A 24,321-nucleotide genomic window follows, 5' to 3' on the forward strand; every position below is an offset into this window, starting at 1 on the left:
TGAGATCTTCCTTGACCAGGAATCAAACCTGTGTCCCCTGCATTGCAAAGACCATTGGACACACCAGTGAGGTCCTGACACCTGTTAGTATTACTTAAAAATAATAATTTAAAAATCCAGTAATAACAAGTGTGAGGCCAAGGAGGATCAAATGGAATTCACAGGCTGCTGGTGAGAATGCATTAATAGAAAGATACATCACCTTTGGGAAAAGTTTGGCAGTATCTTAGACAGTTACCATACAATTCAGCAGTCCCCTCCTAAGTATCTGCCCAAGTGACATGAAAACTTAAGTTCACACAAATGTTTAAAAGTGATTGTTTACAGCAGTTCCATTCATAATTGCCCCAAACCAGAAACAACCAATAAGTCCTTGAGTTGCTGAGTAATAAAGGATGGTTCACCCACACCGTGGGATACTAGTCAGCAATGAAGAGGAAGAGGGAAGACTCACATGACTAAGTGAAGGAAACCAGACTCAAAATGGTACACACCACAGGATTGCATTTCTAAGACGCTGGAAAAGGCAAAACCATAGTGATAGACTGACAGATGACAGGTTGGTGGTGACTGGGACAAGGGGTGGGGAGGATTTGGCTACAAAAAGGCAGCCCATGGTTTGGGGAGAGGAGAGAAAGTTCTGTGCCTTGTTTGTGGTGGTGGTAAAACAGCTCTCTGTGTGTGTGCCTAGTTGCTCAGTCAATTCCGACTCTGTGACCCATGGACTGTAGACGGGCAGGCTTCTCTGTACATGAGGATTCTCCAAGCAAGAATACTTGAGTGGGTTGCTATGCCCTCCTCCAGGGGATCTTCCCAACCCAGGGATTGAACCCAGGTCTCCTGCATTGTAGGGGGATCCTTTATCGTCTGAGCCACCAGGGAAGCCTAAACAGCTCTCTGCATCATCAAAACTCAGCTGTACACCTAAAAATATGATTTTTATTGATATAAATTAGATTTTTTTGGAAGTAAAAATAGTATTTGATTTATAAAAATGGGACAAAAATGAGCAATGTGCTATTTTGAAAGGAAAAATGTTGGAGAGGCCAGAAGCTTCCTGGAGGAGAGGGGGCTTTCCTGTTGAAGGGATCACAGACTAGGGGTGTAGCGTAGCTACAGTGTAGCGCTGAGCTGGGTGTGGTCCACCTGTGCGCTGGGAAGGACGCACAGTGCAGGTAGGGAAACACGCGGGACGCCAAAGAGGAGAGGTCCTGCCAGCGGGGACAGTGGTCTGGACGTGAGAAAAGATAGGAAACAACCGCCAGGCGGTTGGCGGGGGGGGGGTGGGGGGGGTGGGGGTGGGGGGGGGGGGAGAGGAGGTGGGGGATTAAAACTTCGGAGAAGGAGGCAGAAAAAAGAAAAAGGGATGGCATTGTCAAGACGGGAAAAGGACAGAAAAAAAGGGACAACGCCGCCACCGCGCGGTCTTGGGTTGTAAGGAGGGGAGCGGGCATTAAGGGTGAGGGTAGGTGTCAGGGTCGCCCGAGGATGGGCCCCTTATTGACAGCTTCACAGGCGGGCCTCCCTGGGACTCGCGGGTCCAGACCCAAAAACGGAGCTTTCAGAGAGTAACTGGACCCAGGTGTCCAGACAGGTCTGGGCAAGGAGGGAGCTCGGGTACCGCGCGAGAGCCCAGGGACCGCGTGGGATCCGCGGGACGGCATGGGAGCCAGGGGGACGGCCCGGCCTGAGACTGAGTTGGAGCCTGGAAGGCTGGCTGGGCCCACGATAAGAAGCGCGGAGCTACCCCGCGCGCTCCACTGCCCTCCTCACTCACCGCCCCCCTTTCTCCTCCTCGCCCACCCCTCCTCAGAGGCTCCGCCTAGGGCCCGCCCCCACCGCAGCTGAGACCCCGCCTCCCGCGGCCATATCCAATCGGCAGCCCGCCGCCACCACAGGCCCCACCCCAGCTCCCTGCGGCTCCTCCCACGCTTGAACTTCTCGAAGGACAGCCGAGTCACCCAATGAACTCCCGGGACGTCCGGAGTGGGCGGCCGGAGGACCAATCCAGAAGAGGCGCGAGCAGGAAAGGCGGGCCTCCGTGACGGACGGGGAGGAGGTGCCAGGCTGTTTGGTTGCTAGCTGCCGCCGCTCGCCCGACCGCTTCATTGTCACCGGGCCTCGTAGTCGGCGCCGGGGCCGGGGGCGCGAGGGCGCGAGATCCCGAGGTCGTCGGCCCGAAGCCTGGGCTCCCTGTGTCTCCACTTGGAGGGCCCCGCGCATCCCTCGCAGTTCGGTCCTACAGGCCCCGAGTCCAGGCCCGACTCACGCAGGTGAGAGGGTCCCTGTGCAGTTGGGGGTGGCCCCTGCAGGTGAAAAGGGTCCAGGACTCGCGCACAAGGGCTGGCCCACGCAGATGAAGGGATCCCTGGCCCGCGCAGGGAGGGGCATCGCGGGCTGTGCAGGTGAGGTGGAACGTGCGGGTGAGTGGGCCTCGTGCCGGTGAGGTGGTCCTGGGCCCGCCTAGGTGGGGAGGCCAGCGCAGGTGAGGGGGCCTGGCACTCACACAGGTGAAGGGGTTCATGCAGGTGAAGGGGATTCTTGTGCAGTTGAAGGTGCCCAGGTGAGGGGGAAGGTGCAGGTAAGGGCCCCTCAGTGCCCCCACACCGGTGAGGAGGGGCTCATGCCCCAGGGCCTGTGAGCTCCTATCGCCTTCCTGGGAGGATGATCTCCCTACCTTGAGCCAAATTCCAGGGACATGGGGAGCTACCCGCAGGGAAGCTTCCTGGGGTTCTGGGACAGTTTATTCTGAGGGGTCCAGGTGGAGGCTCTGGACACCACCTTCAGATCCTGGGAGGGACACCTCTATATGCAAGATGAGGTCTAGTTTGGAGGGTTCCACGGAGAGTTTTTGTTTACCATCCCAGAGCCCCCCACACTCCTTGCTGCTCAAGGGTGCCAGCCCCTCGAGTGGACCCAGTTAGGCTGGGTGTGGCTGGTGCCTTGAGGAGAGAGGAGGGTGTTAGATTTCACTCACACTACCGGAAACACATACACGAGGACACTGGCCTAATGAGTGGCAGGGACAGCCTCTGCCTTCACTCTGGAGAGTAGGGGCCAAAGCCTCTGCTGTGGGTGTTGGGGCTGAAGGAGGCTGCAGCACTGACCCTGGGTGACGATGGTGTGTGCCCACTGGCCCACCAGAGTCCTCCATGGCATGGAGGGCTATGCTCATTCCTTTCTGGTCACTCCTGGTGCCAGCTTATCTCCTCTGGTTACCTGAGCACATGCCACATGCCAGATTCTGGGGTTGCAGAGTCCCCACCCTCATGGGCCTTACATTCTTACGAGGGCATCAGGCAGTGCACAGACTAACCTGTGTGGGCAGGTGGCCAAGGGAGGCAAGTGAAGCAGGATGAGGGAGTGAGGAGTGACAGGGACAGGCAGTCCTCTGCATGAAGGTGGCAGGGGGACGGTGCTCATCACATCCCAGGGAAGGGTCTCAAGCAGATCAAAGGTGGGAAAGGGAGGCAGTGAGGAGGTCACAGAGAGCAGGGTCAGGTCTGAGGGGTGTTATTCTCAGTCCAGGTCTGGTGACTTTATTCCCCCTGCCTGAGTGTCCTCCCACTCTGATCTGAGACCCGGTTCAGAAAGATCAGCTGAGGCTGCTGTGTGGGGAGATGCTAGGCTGGTCAGGCAGGGCCAGAGGAGAGGTGCTGTGGTTGTTCAGTTTGAGGAGATGGGGGCTCAGACAGGGGTTGTGGAGGGAAGGGACTGATGGGAAAGGGGCACCAGCTGGGTGCCTGAGGGGGCAGGTGCGGAGGTGAGAGGAGGAACAGATCAGGATGAGACCTGAATCTTTGGTCTGAGCCAGTTTCAGAAGATGCCCGCTGGGGAGGGGCAGCTGGAGGTGGCAGTCAGAAGTCTGTTTGGGTCTGAGGTGCCATGTACTGCATGGTCAGCTAAGCTGGGAACTAGAGGATAATGGGGTGAGAGCTATGCCTATGGGAACCGGCCGTGCAGAGATGGTGTTTGATGCCAGGAGGCCAGAGGCTGTCCCCTAGGGTTGGGGGGAGAGGCCCAGGGCTGAGCAGTTGGATGGGGAAGGGCCAACAAGGGACACTGGAAGTGCCACCCTAGGAGGGGAGGAGGGAAACCTGGACACGAGAGCAAATGCTGCCTCCCAGGAGCTCGTGGGTATTCTGGATGGTTCTAAGGAGACGGAGGGTGTTCCATGGCCAGATAACTTTAGGGGCTTTAACAAGTTCCAGTTTGAAAATCACCTATCGGGTGCTAACCACAGGCCAGCCTCATGGCCGTCTTGTCTGAACCTCATGATAATCCTGAGAGGAGGCACTTTTGAAGGCCCATTTTACAGATGAGGAATATGAGGCCCAGGCAGGTAGAGTTCCTGTCATGGAACAGGAACTCATACCCATGACTTTCAGCAGCCCAGGGTCACCCCCAGCAGTGCCCTTCCAGGGAGGGTCTTCTTGACCCCAGGAGGGCCTCCTTTTGCTGTTAATGCTCAGTGTCCTGCTCTGCCACTCATTTCTGCTCCTGATAAGGAGACAGCCACCGAGCGACAAGGGTGGTGGGCACGGCAGGCCCCTGGGGAGCTGAGTGGCATGCAGACTCAGACCCGCAGCCCTGGGCCCTTGCGGCCGAGCTGGAGAGGGTGTGCGCACCACCTGGTTCCTCGGAGGACGCCTCCTTACCTCCCTTATTCTCTTCTCAGGGCCACTTATCCACCATGAAAGGCTCCAGGGCCCTCAGCGGCCCCGAGGGCAGCCTGGAAGGCGTGGACTTGAGTCTGACAGGCCTCCCTCCACCCATGAACCGGCGCCCCAATAGTGCTTCCACCACCAAGCCCATCACCCGCTCCATCTCCGTGGTCACTGGCAGTGAGCCAAGGAGGAAGACGCTGGTGAGTATCAGAGCTGGGTGTCAGGTCTGGGGGCTGTTCAGAGCCCCCTGTCTTGGGGTGGCATCTGACTCCTGGGTGAGCTGCACACCTCGGCAGGCACTTTAGTGTCCATTCATCCCTGGGGCTGTCCGGGGGCAGGAAGGACTCCGGCTCATAGACCAGGGAGCTGACTCACCAAGAGGTCACTGCTAGGGTCACCTGGCCCCACATAGAGCCTAGATCCTGCCAGCGCCAAGCCCTCCATCCCTCCTGTTCCAGCAACATTTGGATTTGTGTGATTCCTCTGTAATGAGGTTGATGTGTGGGGAAGGAGGAGCTCCCTGTGCAGGGCAGGCAGTAGGTGGCAAGTGGGCAGCTGGACGGCAGCAGGAACTTTGGGACGAGAACTGCCGTGGGTAGCGAATGGCCAGGCTCATTGGTGAGAAGGTGATGAGGAGGACGGTAGCCTTTGTTGTGGTGCCTGGGCAGGCGTCACACGCCTCCCCTTGGACCTTCCACCTGCCAGGGGTGAGGCGCTCCCATTTCACGTGAGAGGCCCGGGACCTGCCCCACCTCAGCAGGGCAAACCCAGGGCCCCCAGGGTGTTCCCCCGCCCACCTGTCACCTGCTCACCTGCCTACGTGTGACCCAGGAGAGCCTCTCACTCAATCTGTGTGCAAGCCTGGCCTGGCCCTGAGTGGACTCGTGAGGGTCTGAAACCTCAGCCACATGGTCAGTTGCTTCTCTCCTTTTTGCAGGAGAACCCAGGGCCCGGAGGCTCCCGGGCCATCAACAACCTTCGCAGATCTAACAGCGCCACGCAGGTCAACCAACCACAAGCCAACCAGGCGTGGCCCAGCCCCCTCAGGTAACCTCTGACCCCCCCAGGTACTCCCATCCTGCTCTCCCCTGCCTCGGTCAGTCCTTCTCCCAGCCTCACCGGCGTGAGCACTGGCTGGACAGGGGGGCCAGCCCAGGGCAAGGCAGGCAGGATGAGTTTTTGTCATTTCCCTCGCAGAGATGTGAACCTCAAGGCTGCTGCCCACCCTGGGCTTTCCCTGGGGCTGTCATGGTGGCCACAGGACAGGGTGTGAGCGCCTCTTCTGGGCGTGGTTGTCAGAGCGGGCCTGAGAAGTGATATTTCTTTCTGCAAGCTTCGGAGTGGGAGATCCCATCAGTGACCTGGCCCCTCCTGTCCCCTCATAAGACGAGTTGTCATCTGGATTCCTGGAGCCGGGCTCCCCAGGCCCCGTGACTGACCTTGCTTGCCATCCCCTCTGTGACTCAGGCCGGCAGAGCCCCCAGACTTCCTGACTCTCTTCGAGGGCAGCCCCAGTGGGAGAAAAAGGCCAGCCAGTCTGAGCAAAGCCTCCAGTGAGAAGGGAGCCACGTGGAATGTGCTGGTGAGGCTGCAGCTGAGCTGAGTCGCCAGGCCGTCACGCTGTTTCATTGGGGCTGACGCCTGGTTCCGACTTTGTTTTCGCTGCCCTGTGGAACGGGCTGGTGGGGGGCAGGGGGCATTAGTGTTAGTTAGCCAGCTTTGACCACGGTGGTCAGTGTGAGGAGGAGCAAAGACCATCCAAGCCCCTGGGTCATCTCACAGCTCCCCATGTGTGGGTGAGGCGGTGGGGGCAGGGCAGGGGCCCCACATCAGAGGCATGTGCAGCGGGGTGATGGACTGTTGCCTGTGTGCACGAACAGGATGACCGGCCCAGGGCCTTTACCTTGCCATCTGATGCCCAGAGTCCTGGAGCCCTCGACGTGCCAGTGGGCCCGAGGAGGAGAGAGTGCACGGTGCCCCTGGCCCCCAACTTCACCGCCAACAACAGGTGCATTGGCTACACCCTCACACTTTGGGTTCCACTTGGCAGAACACCCTGATGGAGCTTCCCTGGGTCCTGAGAAGGGCCCTACTTTTGGGCATGGTGGCCGTGGAGGGGGCCCGGCAGGCACACTGGGACAGTGCCACAGTGAGCCCTGGCACCAGCTATGTGAATGGGGGGTCCTTTCCAGAGCCTGAAGCCACCCCCACCCCCATCTCTCCCGGCAGGAGCAACAAGGGTGCCGTGGGCAACTGCGTCACCACCATGGTGCACAACCACTACACCCCCTCAGAAAAGGTGCTGCCGCCCCCCAAGAGCTCCAACCACACGGCTCCCTCCCTCAAGTAAGGCTGCACAGGCACGCCCAGGCTCATCTTTATCTGGGGTTCCACTGAGGAAACCACAGCTGCCCCCCAAGTCTCCAATCCCCACCTGAAACCGAAGCCAAGGCAGACCTTGAGCAGGCTGAGCAGAGCAGCCCCGCCCCAGCCCCGCCCCAGCATGCTCAGGTCAGGGATGGCCTGTGGGTCCCAAGTCACCATCCCGCTCTGCGAGCCTGCTGTGTTAAGTGTGGTGCCCTTTAACCCTGGGTGCCACCAGATGGGCCCTGGTGGGGGAGAGGGTGACCCTGAGGATGACCAGCACGTCGGAACAGGACCTCACCTGCTCCTGGGGTCTTCAGGCCCCAGGACAAGGCCGAGGCAGCTCCCCAAGCCACAAACAGAGCCGTCCCCTGGAGGCTGGGAGAGGGGGCCGGGTCAGGCAGCCATGAACCTTTATCCTCCCTCCCGGTCAGCAACATCATCAAGGCAGCCACAGACGAGGGCGAGGGCAGCAGCCTTGGGAAACCGCAGAAGAACGTGGCCCGCAGCAACCACGTGGTCCAGAATAACTCGGGGGGTACCGCCAGCCTGCTAAGACGGAAGGAGGTGACCGAGGAGGAGGCTGAGAGGTGACCACAGCCAGGGCTGGGAGGAGGCCTGAGGTGCCAGGGAGAGAAATGTCCATGTAAGAATTGTTTTAAGATGGTGCAGGCTGAAAAGACCACACGTTGTACAGTTCTCTTTATACAAAGCCTCAAAAAAGGTAAATCTACAGAATTAGAAAGTAGAGCAGTGGCTGGCTGGGGCCAGAGGAGTGCAGAGGGGGTCTTTTAGGATCAGTGGAAGCATTCTAGAACTGGATCATGCTGGTGGTCATACAGCTCTCTAAATTTACTAAAAATCATTGAATGGTATATTCCAAATGGGTGAGTTTTATAAATATGTAATCACTTCAGTAAACTGCTAAGTAAAAAAACACTAAACAGAAGGAAGATATAAAACTGCAAAGGTCAGAACACTGATGGGGCTGCCCCTGGAATCTGGCCACGGGGGAGGGCGGGGTGTGGGCGCGGTGGGATCTTCTGCTTCTGCAGGTCTGTGCCGTTGTGCTTGGTCAGGAACCACATAGTGATCAGAGCCTGGGCTTTGAGAGCCCCACCTGGCTGAGCAGTCATCACGGCTGTCCCAACAGAGCTCAGAACCGGGCCCTGGAAGTGGGCGAGCGGGAGGAGCTGGGCAAGGCCTGGGTGTCCACACTGGGACACCCCTCTGGGTGCATGTCCCATGGCCGGTGACCACTCACATCCTGTATGGTCCATTAGCACCTTTGCCAAGTGAATCGACAAGGGGTCCCAAGAGCCCAGGTGAAGGCTTTGTGTTTAACCCGCTTTACTGAGTATAATTCACACACAACAGGATGCCCCTCTGAGGGCACAGGTTTATGAATTCGATGTGTGTGTAGTTGGAACAACATCACCCCCTACCCTGGGATCCCCTCATACGCCTCTCACCCAGCCCCTCCTGGCCAAGACCCTGGCCACACCAGCCTGTCCCCTGTAGCTTGCTTTCCCTGGTGGGCCATGCATGGACCCCCAGCCTGTGGCCTCCCGTGCTCGGTCGGCAGGGTCTCTGACTTGTTGCTGTTTGTCTCTGAGTAGTGTCACCATCAGGAGCACACAGAGTTCGCTCACAGGTAGTGGTGGGCCTTTGGGTTCCTTTCGGTTTTTATCGATTGTGAATAGTCTGTGCGGATGAGCTTTTCCATTTCCCTGGGAACGCCAGCACTTGAAGAAGGGCCGCGTGCACTGCCGCTTCTCTGCCCGCTGGGCCTCCTGGAGACCCAGGGAGGGAGGCTGTGACTCAGCCGCCTCCATCCTGACTCCGCTCTCTGGCAGGTTCATCCACCAGGTGAACCAGGCCGCTGTCACCATCCAGCGCTGGTACCGACACCAGGTGCAGCGGCGCCAGGCCGGAGCCGCCCGCCTGGAGCGCCTGCTGGCGTCCAAGCGAGAGGTCAGTGTGGGTGTGTGAGCCACACTCCGCAGGGTGGGCATGAATCCCAGGGGTCCAGCTGTGTACGGCAGGGTTTCTGACCAGTGGGCTTGAACCTAGAATTGCCCCATGAGTCCACTTCATCTGGGGGCCCAGCTTCCTCCCTCCTGAATTGCTCGGTCACAGGACCTGGGTGCTGGGTCACCCCTGCTGAAATGTGGGGTGGTTTCTGGCTGGGATGCAAAGCTATCTCCCACCTGCAGGAGCCACTGGCCACCTGAGAGAGGGGGGCTTGTCCTCTGTGGGGCAGAGAAATGGCAGGATGGGGCCACCCCATCTCTCCAGTCAAACACACTGTGGCTTGGCTTCTTCAGGGGCAGCGGCAGCGCCTGGGAGAGGGGACCCTCCTGGACCAACACCAACAGAAAGAGGCAGCCAGGAGGAAGGCCCGGGAGGAGAAGGCGCGCCAGGCCCGGAGGGCAGCCATCCAAGTGAGGGGGTGGCCTGAGCCGTGTGGGAAGCCTGGTGCTGAGGGAGGACCCCCTGTGCCAAGACCACTTGTGCTCCCGGGGGCCCCCCTGCCCCCTTCCCCGAGACCCTGGGCACGGGGCCTTGGGCAGTGTGACTGGGGGCAGGATGAGGGGCTGCCCTCTCCCCTGGCCCTGGCTGCTCACAGGGGCTCCCCACGACAGGAACTGCAGCAGAAGCGAGCCCAGAAATCAGGCAATGCTGACCTTGGGCTGCTGAAGGCGACGGGGAAGACGGAGAAGCCCCAGCCCACCCAGGAGCCAGCCGTGAGGCCAGGGAGCACCGCTCAGCAGACCCGCAAGGCCAATAACACTGGTGAGCAGGGCTGAGAGCCCAGAGGCTGCCCTGCCGTCCACCCACCACTGCCTCCGGCTCTGTGTGCGGGCTCCCCAATATGGTGACACCTCCTGGAGTTATCCCTGAAGGCAGATGCCCCCCGTCCAGACCTCCCCATCCCTCTCCCTCAGGAAGGCTCCTGGCTAAGAAGGTGCAGCCTCTGCCAACATCCCCTGGTGCCCTGTGCCATTGCCTCGTTGGCAGCTTACACTCATGAATAAGGGGTGCTGCTCTCAGCAGACACCAGGCCCTGCTTCTCCACTCCTGTCCCAGTTACTCTGGAGCTGGACACAGGGTCCTTTCAGAGCAGTTGCATCAGCTCCCTGACCTCTCACTCCAGAAGGTCAGGGCTCCCCTGTGTCCCCACTGCTCCATGAGGTCCACTGTGGCATGTGCTGCCCCAGCCCTGCCTCCCCCATGCCTGGCTTCTTCCCAAGGGCTCCTCCACGTCTGCAAAGCCCCCTGGTGGGCTGACGCTGTGTTCTGTTGTGCAGGGGCCAGGTTCCGCACTGCAGGCTTGGAGGACGCTGGCCAGCCTGCCCTTGGCTCGTCCCCAGAGCCCCAGCAGCTCTCCGAGGACAAGCCTCAGGTCTTGGCACAGCCCTTCCCACCCACCCTGCCCACCTTTGGCTCTGGGATGTGTCGGTGCTGGGGTGGTTGGCACCTGCCTCTTTGCTGTCCCTCCCTGGCCGTGGGGTCACTCACACCAGGAGAGGCCACCCAGGATGGGTCTTGTCGATCCAGCGGAGGGCAGGGGTCTCAATGGTTGCTCTGGAATCCTGCTGGGTATTCATGGATGCTGGGGTGGCACCTCTACAGGCCCATAGAAAAGAGCTGGAAGCTCAGGTTAGGCATTTGCAAAGCCTCCAGCCTCTGGAGACCCCTCCCACCAAGCCACCCTTTTTGTTTTCCTGGAGGTGGGTCAGGGAGCCGGGGTGGGGGGGCGTCGAGCCTAGTCTCCATGGCTGGGCAGGCACGTGCTCATGTGGAGAAAGCTTCCCCCTTCTGTTTTCTGGTGGTCTCTGCATCTAACGGCCAATCTACTGCAGGATGCCAGCCTCCAGGACGTGCCTGGTGAGGGCCTGGAGGGCATGGGCCCTGCTGGGAGCAGGGCCAAGTCAAAGGCAACCCTGGACGAGCTGCTGGACACGCTGAAGCTGCTGGAGCAGGAACCTGAACCGCTGCCCTGCCCCCGGGCCTACCACAAGGACAAATATGCCTGGACCGACGAGGTGACCACGGGTCCTGGCACTGCCCATCCGGATCCCAGGGGTGCTTTGGGGGCCAGGGAAGTCCACCAGGCTCCTCTCTGCTCTAGTAAGACCCTAATGAGGGCCAGATGGGACCTGATTGAATCTCCCCAGTTATCCCAGGGCTCACTAAGGGTTAGGACCCTCAGAATAACCTAGGGGCAGAGGTGGGGTGGGTACCGCTTCTCTGCCAGTGGTACCCCCTGCCAGGGTCTGGGCAGCTTGAGAGGCCCTCCCTCCAGACCAGACCTTCCTCTACCCTGGGGGACCCTGAGCAGCTTCTGGAAGGCCAGCCCAGAGTCCTTGGCTGTCCCAACAGCCCCTAACACTGCGCCCCTCCCGCGCAGGAGGATGATGCCAGCTCCCTGACAGCGGACAACCTGGAGAAATTTGGGAAGCTGAGTGCAGCCACTGGCCCCCCTGAGGATGGGACCCTGCTTTCAGAGGCCAAACTGCAGAGCATCATGAACTTCCTGGACGAGATGGAGAAGTCTGGGCAGGGCCGGCCGGCCTCAGCCCCTCAGGTGTGGAAGGGGTCTCGGGGGGGGGGACAGCGGGTCATCAGCGGGTGACCATGGCCTGCCTGACACAGCCACGTTCACAGGGGCCCATGCCGGAGGAGGGGCTGGGGCGCCTGGAGCCTGCATCCGAGGTCAGCACATCAGTGATGCGACTGCAGCTGGAGGTGGAGGAGAAGAAGCAGGCAATGGTGCTACTGCAGAGGGCGCTGGTAACGTCCCCACCTGCACTGCGTCTGTCCCCGGGGCCCGAGCCGGAGCAAGCCCCTGGCCTGACCCTTGAGGGCCTCGTCTCCGTCTCTTCTCCCGCATCCGCTACAGGCACAGCAGCGAGACCTCACCTTCCGGCGGGTCAAAGAGACGGAGAGGGAGCTGGGCCGGCAGCTGCGGCAGCAGAAGGAGCACTACGAGGCCACCATACAGCGGCACCTGTCTTTCATCGACCAGGTGGCACTGCCTGGGAGGCGGGGCTCGGCAAGGCGGTCAGGAGGAGGACGGGGCTGTGTTCTAGACCAGCTCGGGCTTGGTGGAAATTTCTGGACCCACAGGCCTCCCCTGTGGGCCTCCTTCTCCCTCTGTAGAAACAGACAGCAGCTTCCTCTGTGGGGACCAGGGCGGGTCCAACATATACCAGCCCCACGGTGCTGCCCCCGCCTGCCTCCAGTGATGCTCCCCACAGCCATAACCCTCCCCCGACCCATGGCCATGCTCCTTGATCCAGCATGGTGGGCAGGCAACAGGAGCAGGTGGGCAGAGCACGTCCAGGGGGGCCCGGCCATGTGGGGTCACTCAGGACCAGTTGGTCCTCTGGGGGCCTGGGGACACATCCAGCAGGACAGACTCTGAATCTCCCTATGTCCTGGGGAGGCCACCCCTGGTCTGCTGGGGCTGGCAGGGCAGCCAGAGCTCCCCTGCCAGGGTGGTGGAAGCTTCACGCCCACCCTGTGCTCAGCTGAGCTCCCGTCGGGTCCTTTTCTGAGGAAAACTCTGTGTGAGGGGTCCGTGAAGAGAGGACAGAGCCCAGAGGAACCGAGTGGCCTCCAGTGACCATGAGCCACACTCTGCTTGGCGGTCATAGGTGTCTGCAAATCAGGGGTCTGCCTTGAGTCCTCGATGAGGCTGGGTGCCCTCCTGGGAGCTTCATGGAGACACCTTCGCAGGCAGTGGGCAGGCCTTTCTCCCAGGCCGGGTGACGGGGTTGACAGAATGACCCCCGTTCCAGGAACCTCCTGGTGTGGCCATAGTCGGGGCCTTATAGCCAAGGCACCATCACTATCCGAACTCTGCTGACACCAGCCAGGTCCCAGGGGGACTGAGGGCCCGGGCAGCTGTCGCCCTTGTCCATGTGCGTGCTCCCCAGGACCCAGGATCCTCCCTCAGACCAGGGAGGGAAGCGAGGCTCAGGATTTGGTGTGCTGGCCTTCCGGGTGAGGGGAGGCTGGGTCTCCTGGCCCCACAGGGCAGCAGCCTCACTTCCACCCCTGGTCACAGCTGATCGAAGACAAGAAGGCTCTGGGCGAGAAGTGTGAGGCCCTGGTGGCTGAGCTGAAGCTGGGGGACCAGAGGCGCAAGGACAGGGAGGCCCAGCTGCAGGAGCAGCATGAGCTGGTGAGCCCTTTGCCCTCCCACCACCTGGCCTAGGCCTCGTGGGCCCTGTGGGAGGGACCCCAGGACAGGCAGCCCCCGGCGCCTCATTCCTTGGCCTCCTAGCTGTTTCCTGAAAGCTTGGCAGGTGGCCAACCCTGGGGTGGGGGCCAAGGGACTTGTGAGACTCTTTCTGTGTCACAGATAAGGAAGTGGGGTTCAGAGGAGGTGACCGGGGACCTACCACAGCTCTGGTCCCTGGTCAGAGGGACCCCACTAACTCCTCCCAGCTTTCGTCAGACAAGGACCGCAGTCCCTGATGCCTCCTGCTTTGTCCATGGTCACTGTTGAAAGGCTGCCTCCTGAAACTCATGGGGCGGCCAGGAGCAGGGTGTCCTTGCATCTTCCTGCTTCCTACAGCTCCTCTGTTGACTCCTGTTTCCTTGTTGATAGGAGATTAAGAAACTCAAAGAGCTCATGAGCGCCACAGAGAAAGTCCGCAGAGAGAAGTGGATCAATGAGAAAACCCGGAAGATCAAGGAGATCACGGTCAAAGGTAGGGGCCATCGTGCTGGGAACCACCACGTGGGCGGGGCAGTCATGGGGGTCTTGAGTGAGGACAGTAGTTCCAGTTGCATGTGTGGTGTGGAGACTTCCAGGGAAGCAGTGAGACCCAGGGATGGGGCCCCACTGGCTCAAGGCTGGGAGGAGCAGGGGAGGCTGGCGGCACACGAGCTTGGCCACAGACCAGCATCCTGACACAGAGCCCCATCCAGGTTGGGGGCCTAGCCTTCCCTTGGCCAGGCTCCCTTTGATGGGTCTTCTTGCCTCCTCCAGCTTCCAGGGGAGTGAGGGGGGGTGGTCTTGGTGGGGGGAGGATGGCTGCCACTCCTCCTCCACTCAGAGAGCCCTCTAAGGACTGGTGGGGCAGCCCCAACTGTGCCTGCCCACGCTTGGCCCTCCTGCCCAGGGCACCCTCCTCTGCATTGACACCTTCCTCTAGGAAGACTCTGCAGGCCAGGACACCAAGTGAGGAGCCTCAGTGCAGCGGGCAGGAAGTAGTGCTGTGGGCACTGGTGGGCTCAGCTGTGCTTCGGGCTGGAGCCCCTGGAGGGGGTCTCCTGGCTGGTCCGCAGCCCTGGTGTTCCAATGGGCAGAGGTCAGGGGTGCCCCACGGTTAAGGTGGGTATGGGGCAGGGCCCCTGCAGTGCAGTGGTGGACAGAGGTCCCTGCAGCACAGTACTCCCCCAACCCCCAGGCCTGGAGCCTGAGATCCAGAAGCTGATCGCCAAGCACAAGCAGGAGGTAAAGAAGCTCAAGGGTCTGCACGCGACAGAGCTGCTGCAGGCAGAGGAGCGCGCGGCGCAGCACTACCGGCGCCAGGCGGAGGAGCTCCGCGAGCACCTGGAGCGGGAGAAGGAGGCGCTGGGCCGGCAGGAGTGGGAGCGAGCCCAGCAGCGGTGGGGGTCCCGGGGACGCGGGTGGGGGAGCGAGGCCTGGGGTGTGCACAGACTCCCAGAGTGAATAGTACCTCCTTCCTGGCTGCCTCCCTCCAGGATCAGAGAAATCTGGGGGGGTGGGGGGTTAGTGCAGGACACCAAGGGGCAGGGCAGCTGCAGCTGTACCGGGCAGTTCAGTTCCTAGGATGCGCTCTGGGGGGCGGCTGGGATGGACGGCGTGTGGGGCCACTGGTGGGTTCTGAGCCTGTCCTGGCTGCGCTTGCCCTGGGCCCCTGTGGTGTGAGGTCCTCCTGTGTCCGCCCCACTCCCCACCCCTGCCAATGAGTCCTGTGTCCACAGCTTCGAGCAGCACCTGGAGCAGGAGCAGCGGGCCCTGCAGCAGCAGCGGCGGCGGCTTTACAACGAGGTTGCGGAGGAGAAGGAGCGGCTGGGCCAGCAGGCAGCCAGGTACCACGGGGCGGGGCCTAGCCCTGCCCAGCCCTGCTCTGCCCAGCCTTATCTAGCCTCCCAGGACTGACCCCTGCTCACCTGCAGGCAGCGGGCAGAGCTGGATGAGCTGAGGCGGCAGCTAGAGGAGAGCAGCTCGGCAGGCGGCCGGGCCCTGAGGGCCGAGTTTGAGAAGGGGAGAGAGGAGCAGGAGCGCAGACACCAGGTCAGCCCCGCCCCCGGCCCCGCCCCCGGCCCCACCCTGCCCAGGCTCCTCCCCTCCAAGGCCCCGCCCCCAGCCCCGCCCCACCCCTCTGGGCCCCGCCTAGCAGGAAAGTGCCCACCAGGGGTGGAGGAGGGCAACCACCAGGACCAGCGCCCCCCCTGGCAGGGTAGCAGCTGCCTGAAGCACTGTGCTGAGCCTGCTTTCACACTAGGGGTCTCCCCAGCTAGCTCACCACAAACTCTCCGCTTGACCTCAGGCCCGTCCCGGCCCTGGCAGACCCAGCTCTGGGTGGGGAGGGGCCAGGCAAAGCTGCTGTTACACTGTCGACTGCCCCCAGATGGAACTGAAGGCCCTGAAGGACCAGCTGGAGGTGGAGAGACAGATGTGGGAAGCCAACTCCGCCAAGAAGGAGGTGGGAGGCGGGTGAGGCCGGGGCAGGGGGTGGGGGCTTCCTTCCCTCTCCCTTCCTGCCCAGCCTCAAAGCAGGCCTGTAGGCCCTACGTTGGTGGCCTCCCTTTGGGTGGGTGTGGGTTCTGGCTGCCTGGGGTTGGCGGTGTGATTCTGGTTGTAGTTGAGTGAACTTCTAGATGGGCATGGGAGAAACTGGGGGGCTGGAGTGACTCCAGAGGATGGTGGCAGATGTTCCTCACCCTCCCCTTGCACAGGTAACTGTTCTGAAAGTTGACAGGCTGACCCACAACCAGTGTGAGGGGCCCACTTGGGAGCAGGTCTCTCCTTACCCTCTCATGCCTTTCTTCAGATAGGCTGTGCCACCATGCTCTCCTGTCCTGGAAGGAGGTGGTGGTAGAAAGGCACACGGGGGCCACACAAGCCATCAACCAGGGGACAAAGCCTGAGTAGTGGCCCAGTGGCCACCCTGTCCCCTTCCCACAGCCACGTATCTGTGGGATACATTCCCAGACTTGACTGAGTCAGAGGGCCTGGCATGTTCAACTTGGTGGGATTTCCAGGTTGCCTTCCAAGAGGCTGCCCCACTGATGCTCTCACCCCCGGGTGGGGGCCCCCCGGCCCTGTGGGTGCCCCACCCTGCCCTCAGCAGCCAGATGAGGTCCCTTCTTTTATCAGGATCAGTTTGGCAGCAGACACGGTCTCCGAGTGGGGGAAGAACTAGGCTGTGCCGACAGCTCCCACTCAGGCCCCTGCTGGGTCCTAATGACAGGACATGGCCCTCAGACCTGAGGACAGGTGAGGTCCACCCTCAGCTGGCCCTCTCCCAGGCCCCCTTTGCCTCCCCTGCAGGAAGCATGGTTGTTGAACCGAGAACGGGAGCTGAAGGAGGAGATGCGGAAAGGCCGGGACAAGGAGATTGAGCTGGTCATCCACCGGCTGGAGGCCGACATGACGCAGGCCAGGGAGGAGAGTGAACGGGCCGCGGAGAACCGGTGAGACCCCGAGAAGCCCGGAGCAAGGCCCAGAGATGGGCCATGGGACTGCCCCTGACCCAGCTCCTCCCGCCACCAGGGTCAAGCGCGTCCGGGATAAGTACGAGGCGGAGCTCTCGGAGCTGGAGCAGTCGGAGCGGAAGCTCCAGGAGCGGTGTGCGGAGCTGAAGGGGCGCCTCGGGGAGGCCGAAGGGGAGAACGTGCGTCTGCAGGGCCTGGTGCGACAGAAGGAGAAGGAACTGGCAGACGTGAAGGCGGTGAGCGGGCGGGTCAGTCACCCAAGCCCTGGCCCCCAGTCACCACCATCCACTCACACCGTCCCTGTTGTCCCCATGTCCCTCAGGTGAACGAGCAGCTGACTGGAGAGCGCAGCAGCCTGGCCCAGGTCCTCCGCCAGGAGTTCGCCGACCAGCTGGCGACGTCCGAAGAGGAGAATCGGCAGGTCAAGGCTGAGCTGGCTGAGCTGCGGGCCCGCCAGCGGCTCGAGCTGGAGCAGCTCACGCGGGAGAAGCAAGCGGAGCTGGAGGAGGTTCACGGGAGGTGGGCTGCTGGGTTGACAGGGGTCCTGGGGAGCACAGGGCTGGGGGAGGCAGGCAGGACCCTGTGGCTCCAAAGAGGATGCTGGGCCAAGGATGGTGAACGGCTGCGCTCCCTCCTTCCCGCTGATGTGGAATGCGTCTGTCAGCCACAGCCGGGGCTCCCTTCTTGAGGCTCGGTTGTCCTCTCTGTGTGATGCTGGCCCCAGGGCGTGGGAGGAAGCCCGGCCATCCCAAACCAGGGCAGGTGCCCCACATATGGGTGTCCAGAGAGGAGCTCCCTGGCCCTTGGCCCCTGGGGACTGGGTGGAGTGGATGCTCTGCAAATAGGATGACCCCTCTCCTCCCCTCCCCACCAGCGATCCTTTAGTCCTTCCCAGGTCTCTGGCCCTCGCCCCTGCTCCGTGGGTGCTCTTTGAGGCAGGCTTGTGGTGGGGGCTTCCTGGCCTCCTCTCAGCAGGGAGCCCTTCCCAAAGGGCGTGGCTTCACGTGGGGTCAGCTGTGCGGTCACAGATCCTGTTGTCAGCTCCTCCAGGCCGCGCAGTGCCCCAGTCAGCAGGACTGGGGTGGGCTGGGCCGGACAGTGGCTCCCCTTGCTCTTTGGTGGGAGCGGGGTGGGAGTGGAGGCCTCCCACCATCCACCCTGACACACTCAGCTGCAGGCTGGCCTGGGGGTCTGGCTCGGACACTGCATAGACACACACCGTCCTCTCCCCCGCAGGGTGAAGATGGCCCTGGCAAAGAAGGAGGAGGCCGTGAGCAGCCTCCGGAAGCAGCACCAGGTGGGTCCCCGTGGCTGACCGGCCTGGTGGGGTGAGGTGGGGGTGGCCCTGGCCTGACCAGGGTGTACCGGGCGTTGCAGGCCGCGATGAAGCGGGCTGACCACCTGGAGGAGCTGCTGGAGCAGTGCAGGCGGCCGTTTCCGAGCACCAAGTGACCACCGACTGCAGCAGGCTGCGGCCGCCCTGCGGGACACCGAGGCTGCGTGGTAACAGTAAAGAGGTGTCTTTTAATACTTTGTGCGACCCTGACTCGTCTCTCCTGGTCCGGGGCCTGGGTTGGTGGGGATGGAGGCCCCTCGGGTCCAGGCGTGGGGTACCTGACTCAGCTCTGCTCTCGACTTCCCCCACCTCCCTGTTTCCTGCCTGGCCCTGTGGTTCCCCAGCTTGGGCCCTAGGTCCCAAGCAGAGGGAACGGCCCCCTGTTCCGGCCTGGGCCTGGACAAGATCTGTGATACCCTTACCCCCTTGCTGTAACCCCCCCCCCCCCCCCAACCTGCAGGGAAGGCGCTCTGAGCCTCCTCCCCAGCCCCTGCACAGGCTGCTGTTCTTGCTTTCATGGCTAGAGAACCAGCCAGCCTCCCTGAGGCTCTGTCCTTCCTTCCCCCAGTCAGGACACTCCCTGGAGGTGTGACAGCCTGGAGCCCTCGAGAAATGGGCCCTGGACCAGCCTTGCCCTGAGAAGGGTAGAGACCTATCCTGGAAGGACTGGGCAAGGGAGCTAGAGGGCAGCAAAGGGGAGGCTCCTCCTCTGGGGACTCACCTCCCCCACCCTCCTGCCAGGCACTCTGTCACCGCAACTGCCCTGGCGAGGGTGCTAGACCAGGCCACGGGGGAGAGCCAGCACTTGTGGGGTTGCATGGGCTGGCCCTGGTGGAGGTGGTGACCCTCCTGCACTCTCAGAAGGTCCTGGGGCTTGGGCCCTTGCTGACATGGGTCCTGGCAGCAGTCACTCTCAGTCTCGACGGCCACAAGGGCAGAGCCAGACTCCCCATGGGCCTGAAGCAGCTCACAGGAGCGCTGACCTGAGGGCCCTCCCGGCACCCCTGTCCCTGCCTTGGGGTGTCGGGCCCCAGTTTCCTCATCTGCACAGGACAGCTGCTTCCTTCCTTTGTGCCAAAGCTGATCGCTCGCAGAACCTGGGGCTGGAGCCAGATGCAGCAGTAAAAGAGCAGGGCTACCCTGGGCCTGGCCCCTCCTGGCTTCAGATGCTGGGCCTGCCCCCTCCCCCACAAGCGGCCACACAAGCAGAGGGAGCTGGCTGCTTGCTGGTCTCCAGGCCAGGGGCCCTGGGGATTGGGCAGGGACCAGCTCTGGGAGAAGCCGCCTGTTCTGACACACCTTTGGGTCCTCTGATCCTCCCCCAAAATGTAGTTTTAGCTGAAGCTGTTATTGGGAGTTGCTAGGGGGAGACGGCTATAAATTACTAAACTACAGTATTTTTGCAAGCGAGGTTTTCAGTGAGGGAAGACAGACACTTGGGGGTGGCTTTCAGAGTTGGTGGGACAGGGGGATGGCTTACTTGACAGCCAGAGAAGCAGCTAGGAAATGGATGGTAGTGGCTTTCTGATGAGGAAGATGGTGCCTAACTCCCCAGATCCTGATTTACAGCTTTTCATTCATCTGTTCATTTGTTTGTTCATCCATCCATCCATTCATTTATCTATTCATTTATCTGTTCAGAGAACAGGCTGGGTGCCCTTCTGTACTAATTTCTGCATCCCTTACACTCCCTCACCTCTGCTATTAGGTTGGTGCAAAAGTAATTGCGGTTTTACATTATTGAATGTTGCTGTTTGATATTGGAATACATTCTTAAATAAATGTAGTTATGTTATATATCATTATAATGCACATTTCTTGCTTTTTTTTTGCTAATGATATTACTTGCTATTTATTTTATATTTATGTTAGACTAGGGAAATAATATTAGATAGAAAGCAAATATGAGCAGTTTTCTTATTTGAGTTCAAAATGGGTTGTAAGATAACAAAGACAACTTGCAACATCAACAGTGCATTTGGCCCAGGAACTCCTAACAAATGTACAGTGCAGTGGTGGTTCAAGAAGTTTTGCAGAGGAGATGAGAGCCTTGAAGATGAGGCATGCAGGGGCTGGCCATCAGAAGTTGACAACGACCAGCTGAGAGGATCATAGAAGCTGATCCTTTTACAAGTACATGAGAAACTGCCGAAGAACTCAACGTCAGCTATTCTCTGGTCATTCAGCATTTGAAGCAAATTGGAAAGGTGAAAGCTGGATAAGTGTCATGAGCTGACCACAAATCAAAAAATTGGTCGTTTTGAAATGTCATCTTCTCTTACTCTACCCAACAACAGTGAACCGTTTCTTGATGAAACTGTGACGTACAACAAAAAATGGATTTTATATGACAACCAGCAATGACCAGCTCAGTGGTTGGACTGAGAAGAAGCTGCAAAGCACTTCCCAAAGCCAACCTTGCACCAAAAAAGACCACGGTCAATGTGTAGTAGTCTGTGCCCATCTTATCCACTACAGCTTTTTGAATCTTGGTGAAACCATTACATCTGAGAAGTATGCTCAGCAAATTGATGAGATGCACTGAAAACTACAATGTCTGCAGCTGGCATTGTTCAACAGCAAGGTCCCAATTCTTCTGCACAACAACACTAGACTACATGTCACAAAACCAACGCTTCAAAAGTTGGATGAATTGGGCTACAAAGTTTTGCCTCATCCACCATAGTCACTTGATCTCTCACCAACCAACTACAACTTCTTCAAGGGTCTTGACAACTTTTTGCAGGGAGAATGCTTTCACAACTAACAGGAGGCAGAAAATGCTTTGTAAGAGTTCGTCAAATCTGAAGCACGGATTTTTATGCTATGGGAATAAACAAACTTATTTCTCGGCAGAAATGTTTTGATTGTAATGGCTCCTATTTTGATTAATAAAGATGTGTTTGAACCTAGTTATAATTTAAAATTCATGGTCTGAAACCACAATTACATTGCACCAACCTAATATTATTTGGGCTCTTCACTTTACTTTTATTCACGTTTTTGTTGTCACCCATAATAATTTGCTCTTGACATTAACTGGTTTGGGGCTTTGTGTCATCTGTAGTCTCTGTCCTGCCCATAACCTGCCCATTGGCCTTGTGGTGGCATCTCACACATCCCAGCTGGTGAAAATGTGTCCCTGAGAGGCTACAATGGTAGGGGTAGGGTGGGGGGGGGGGCTGCCTGCTGAGACTGTTCCACCTGCTCAGGTGTGCCTCAAAGAAGAGGGACTGAGATGCCATTCCTGTTCCCTGGGGCAGGGATTGTGGGCTGGGTGGTACTATACTCTGGGTAGGGGGTTGTCTCTCAGGCCCCAGCCTCCAAAGAAAAATCTCCTTGGCTTTCTAGCTCCTCTGGTTAATTCATTGTGCTTTATCCTTACTGATTTCTTTCCTACTTGCTGTATCAGTTCCTAAGAGAGGAATGCTAAACTTTCCAACAGTGATTTTGCATCATCTCTTTTTCATATTGGCCCACTTTTACTTTATGCATTCTGAGGCTATGTTAGTAGGTGCATGCAAATTTACAGCAGTGTGTCTTCCTGGTGAGTTGACCCTTTGTCTTTACACACCGTCACTGTTTGCCTAACAGTGCATCTTGCCTTAAAGTACCTTTCATCTGATGGTAGCCGCCACACCTTTCTCTACATGGCATTTGCATGTTGTATCTTTGCGATTTTTTTTAAGCCTTTCTGTGACCTAGTTAAGCATAGCATGAAACCAGCCACAGACAACATGCAGACGAATGGGTGTGGTCAGGTGTGGTCTGCATTGAGCTGATGTGAACCTCAGTTCAGGGGAATTACTTTTGCTCTGGTAGCAGTTAGGATAGGGACTGGGCTGGCTGAGGCTGGGCTCCAGTCTCCATGAGGACTGACCTGGTACCCCTGTCCTCACCCCTCACTCCTAGCCCCATAGGACCCACAAGCAAAGACCCTCCTCTCCAGCAGATGTTGAAGACCTGGGAGACTACTGGACGCCCTCCTCAGCCACTCAGCCTCTCCCTCACTGTTGTTCAGTTGCTCAGTCGTGTCTGACTCTTTACGACCCCATGAACAGCAGCATGCCAGGCTTCCTTGTCCTTCACCATCCCTGGAGTTTGCTCAAACTCATTTCCATTGAATCAGTGATGCCATCATCTCATCCTCTGTTGCCCCCTTCTCCTCCTGCCCTCAATGTTTCCCAGAATCAGGGTCTTTTCCAATGAGTTGACCCTTCACATCAGGTAGCCAAAGTATTGGAGCTTCAGCTTTAGCGTCAGTCCTTCCAAAGAATATTCAGGGTTGATTTCCTTTAGGATTGACTGGTTTGATCTCCTTATTGTCCAAGGGACTCTCAAGAATCTTCTCCAGCACCACAGTTTGAAAGCATCAATTCTTTGGAGCACAGCCTTCTTTATGGTCTGACTCTCACATCTATACATGACTACTGGGAAAATCATAGCTTTGACTACACAGACCTTTGCTGGCAAAGTGATGGCTCTGCTTTTTAATATGTTGTGTAGGTTTGTCATAGCTTTTCTTCCAAGGAGCAAGTGTCTCAAATCAATTTCAAACCTTGGCAGGGACCCTGTGCCAGTGTCAGGCTCACTTCTTGGGTTTTCCCTTCTGGAATCTCAGAATTCATGATGCTTTGCTTGCTCATAATAAACAATATATAAGCAAGTGATGTGTCATATTAGGGGCTTCCCAGCTGTCGCTAGTGGTAAAGAATCTGCCTGCCAATGCAGGAGACGCAGGTTTGATTCCTGGGTTGGGAAGATCCCCTGGAGAAGGGCATGGCAATCCACACCAGTATTCACGCCTGGAGAATCCCATGGACAGAGGGGCCTGCTGGGTTATGGTCTGCAGGGTCGCAAAGAGTCAGACACGACTGAAGTGACTGACATGTGTGCGTGTGGTATATTAGGAGATGGGAGTGCTATGGAGAGAATAGAACAAGAATGTGGAATACTGGGCAAGAGAGTGGAATGTGAAACAGGGCAAGGGCTGACCTCTCTGAGATGTAACATTTGAGGAAAACAGGAGATGAGGGAGTTAGTCATGCAGATACCTAGGGAAGCATGGCAGGCCCAGGCACAGCCACCCAAAGGCTCTCGGGCAGTGTGGCTCCTGGCTGGAGAGCAGTGGGGAGGCTGGTGTGTCTGCAGTGGGGGTGGGAGGGTCTGAAGTCAGGGAGCATGCAGGCATCCCAAGGATCTGGTTCAACTACATGAGAGGGGAGCCTCTGGAAAGTTCCAAGAGAAGTGACAGGTTTGACTTGTATTTTAAAAGAACCTCTCTGGCTGCTATGTTGAGAGCCCATTGTTGGAGGGTGGAGGTGGGGAGGGCATTTGGGGGCCCAAGGTGGTCATCCAGACAAGAGCTGGTGGTGGCCCGGATGGTAGGGGAATGGGGCTCTGGATGCATGTGGAGGGCAGAGGCAGTGGGGTTACCTTACAGGTGGGTGTGAAAGGGAGAGGAGCTAGGATGATGGCTGTTTGGCTCATGGGCTGCTGCAGTAGCCTACTCGGGGCTCCTGAGAGCGGTGCCTTCACCCTGGGGTGACCCAGCCACCTGTGGCTCCTCCATCCTAGAGGGCCTTGGAGTCCCATGCAGCTGTGAGGAGAGAACCCATCACACCCCCGTGGACACAGGGGGCTGAGATGGGGGCCCGGTGCTCTCCCAGCCACCAGCCCCAGGATGAAGTGGGGAGCACACCCACACCCTCTCTGCATGGTGACCACGGGGCTCCCGGCCTGAGCAGCCAAGGAACGACACAGTTCTGACAGATGGGAAGACCAAGGGTGGGGCTCCGGGAGGAAGCTGGGAGCTCAGCCTTGGGCAGGTTCAGTCTGAGACGCCTCCATCCCACGACACGTGACCTGACAGGGCATCAGGTAGCCAGAATGGATGCAGGGGTCTGCCATACCAGAGAGAGATGCTGAAACTGCAAGATGGGAGCCTGCCAGGTGGGTGGGTGTGGTGGAGCAGTGGCTGGGGCAGGCCAGGTGGGGTGGGGGGACTACTCCAGGAGGCAGGGCTTGGAGAGAAAGGAGGGGGTCTCATGGGGAGGAGGAGGAGGCAGAGATCTGAGTCCTGGACTTGCCCAGAGGGCAGGGCTGATGCTGTCCCCTCGCTGTGGACTCCAGAAGGCCTTGGACCCAGCCTGGTGAGCAACCTTTGAAGAGCCCCATGGAGCCTGGGGCAGGGGGTATGTGGGGATGGGTGGTTCAGGTCTGTGCCGGGAGGGGTCAGGGCTGGAGGAG

General features: G+C 59.1%; 1 protein-coding gene across 2 annotated transcripts; it reads left to right on the forward strand.

The window, feature by feature from the left end:
• Positions 1 to 2,049: 2,049 nt before the first annotated feature.
• On the forward strand, positions 2,050 to 18,269 carry CEP131 (centrosomal protein 131). 2 transcript variants are annotated; one of them, XM_043905254.1, is made up of 26 exons: positions 2,050 to 2,273; positions 4,679 to 4,867; positions 5,605 to 5,714; positions 6,135 to 6,249; positions 6,548 to 6,675; positions 6,897 to 7,013; positions 7,466 to 7,621; positions 8,888 to 9,005; positions 9,359 to 9,475; positions 9,677 to 9,827; positions 10,343 to 10,437; positions 10,898 to 11,080; positions 11,446 to 11,622; positions 11,703 to 11,828; positions 11,938 to 12,063; positions 13,108 to 13,224; positions 13,654 to 13,756; positions 14,459 to 14,660; positions 15,000 to 15,107; positions 15,195 to 15,312; positions 15,569 to 15,724; positions 16,573 to 16,715; positions 16,795 to 16,972; positions 17,059 to 17,255; positions 17,973 to 18,033; positions 18,114 to 18,269. In XM_043905254.1, exons 2-26 carry the CDS (start codon positions 4,694 to 4,696, stop codon positions 18,186 to 18,188), a joined length of 3,351 nt encoding a protein of 1,116 aa, XP_043761189.1. In that variant the 5' UTR covers positions 2,050 to 2,273; positions 4,679 to 4,693; the 3' UTR covers positions 18,189 to 18,269. The 2 variants fall into 2 exon arrangements, with proteins under 2 accessions (XP_043761189.1, XP_043761190.1); XM_043905255.1 differs by having other exon boundaries at positions 15,650 to 15,724.
• Positions 18,270 to 24,321: the final 6,052 nt, after the last annotated feature.

Source organism: Cervus elaphus, chromosome 5 (genome assembly GCF_910594005.1).
Source record: "Cervus elaphus chromosome 5, mCerEla1.1, whole genome shotgun sequence".
NCBI classification, from domain to species: Eukaryota; Metazoa; Chordata; class Mammalia; order Artiodactyla; family Cervidae; genus Cervus; species Cervus elaphus.

What these genes read in the sequence shown, in the direction of transcription:
- CEP131 (XM_043905254.1), top strand. Translation starts at nt 4,694, where the DNA reads ATGAAAGGCTCCAGGGCCCTCAGCGGCCCCGAGGGCAGCCTGGAAGGC. An exon ending in CAAGGAGATCACGGTCAAAG is followed by an intron (nt 13,757 to 14,458) that starts GTAGGGGCCATC and finishes CCCAACCCCCAG; the next exon opens with GCCTGGAGCCTGAGATCCAG. An exon ending in CCAACTCCGCCAAGAAGGAG is followed by an intron (nt 15,725 to 16,572) that starts GTGGGAGGCGGG and finishes CCTCCCCTGCAG; the next exon opens with GAAGCATGGTTGTTGAACCG.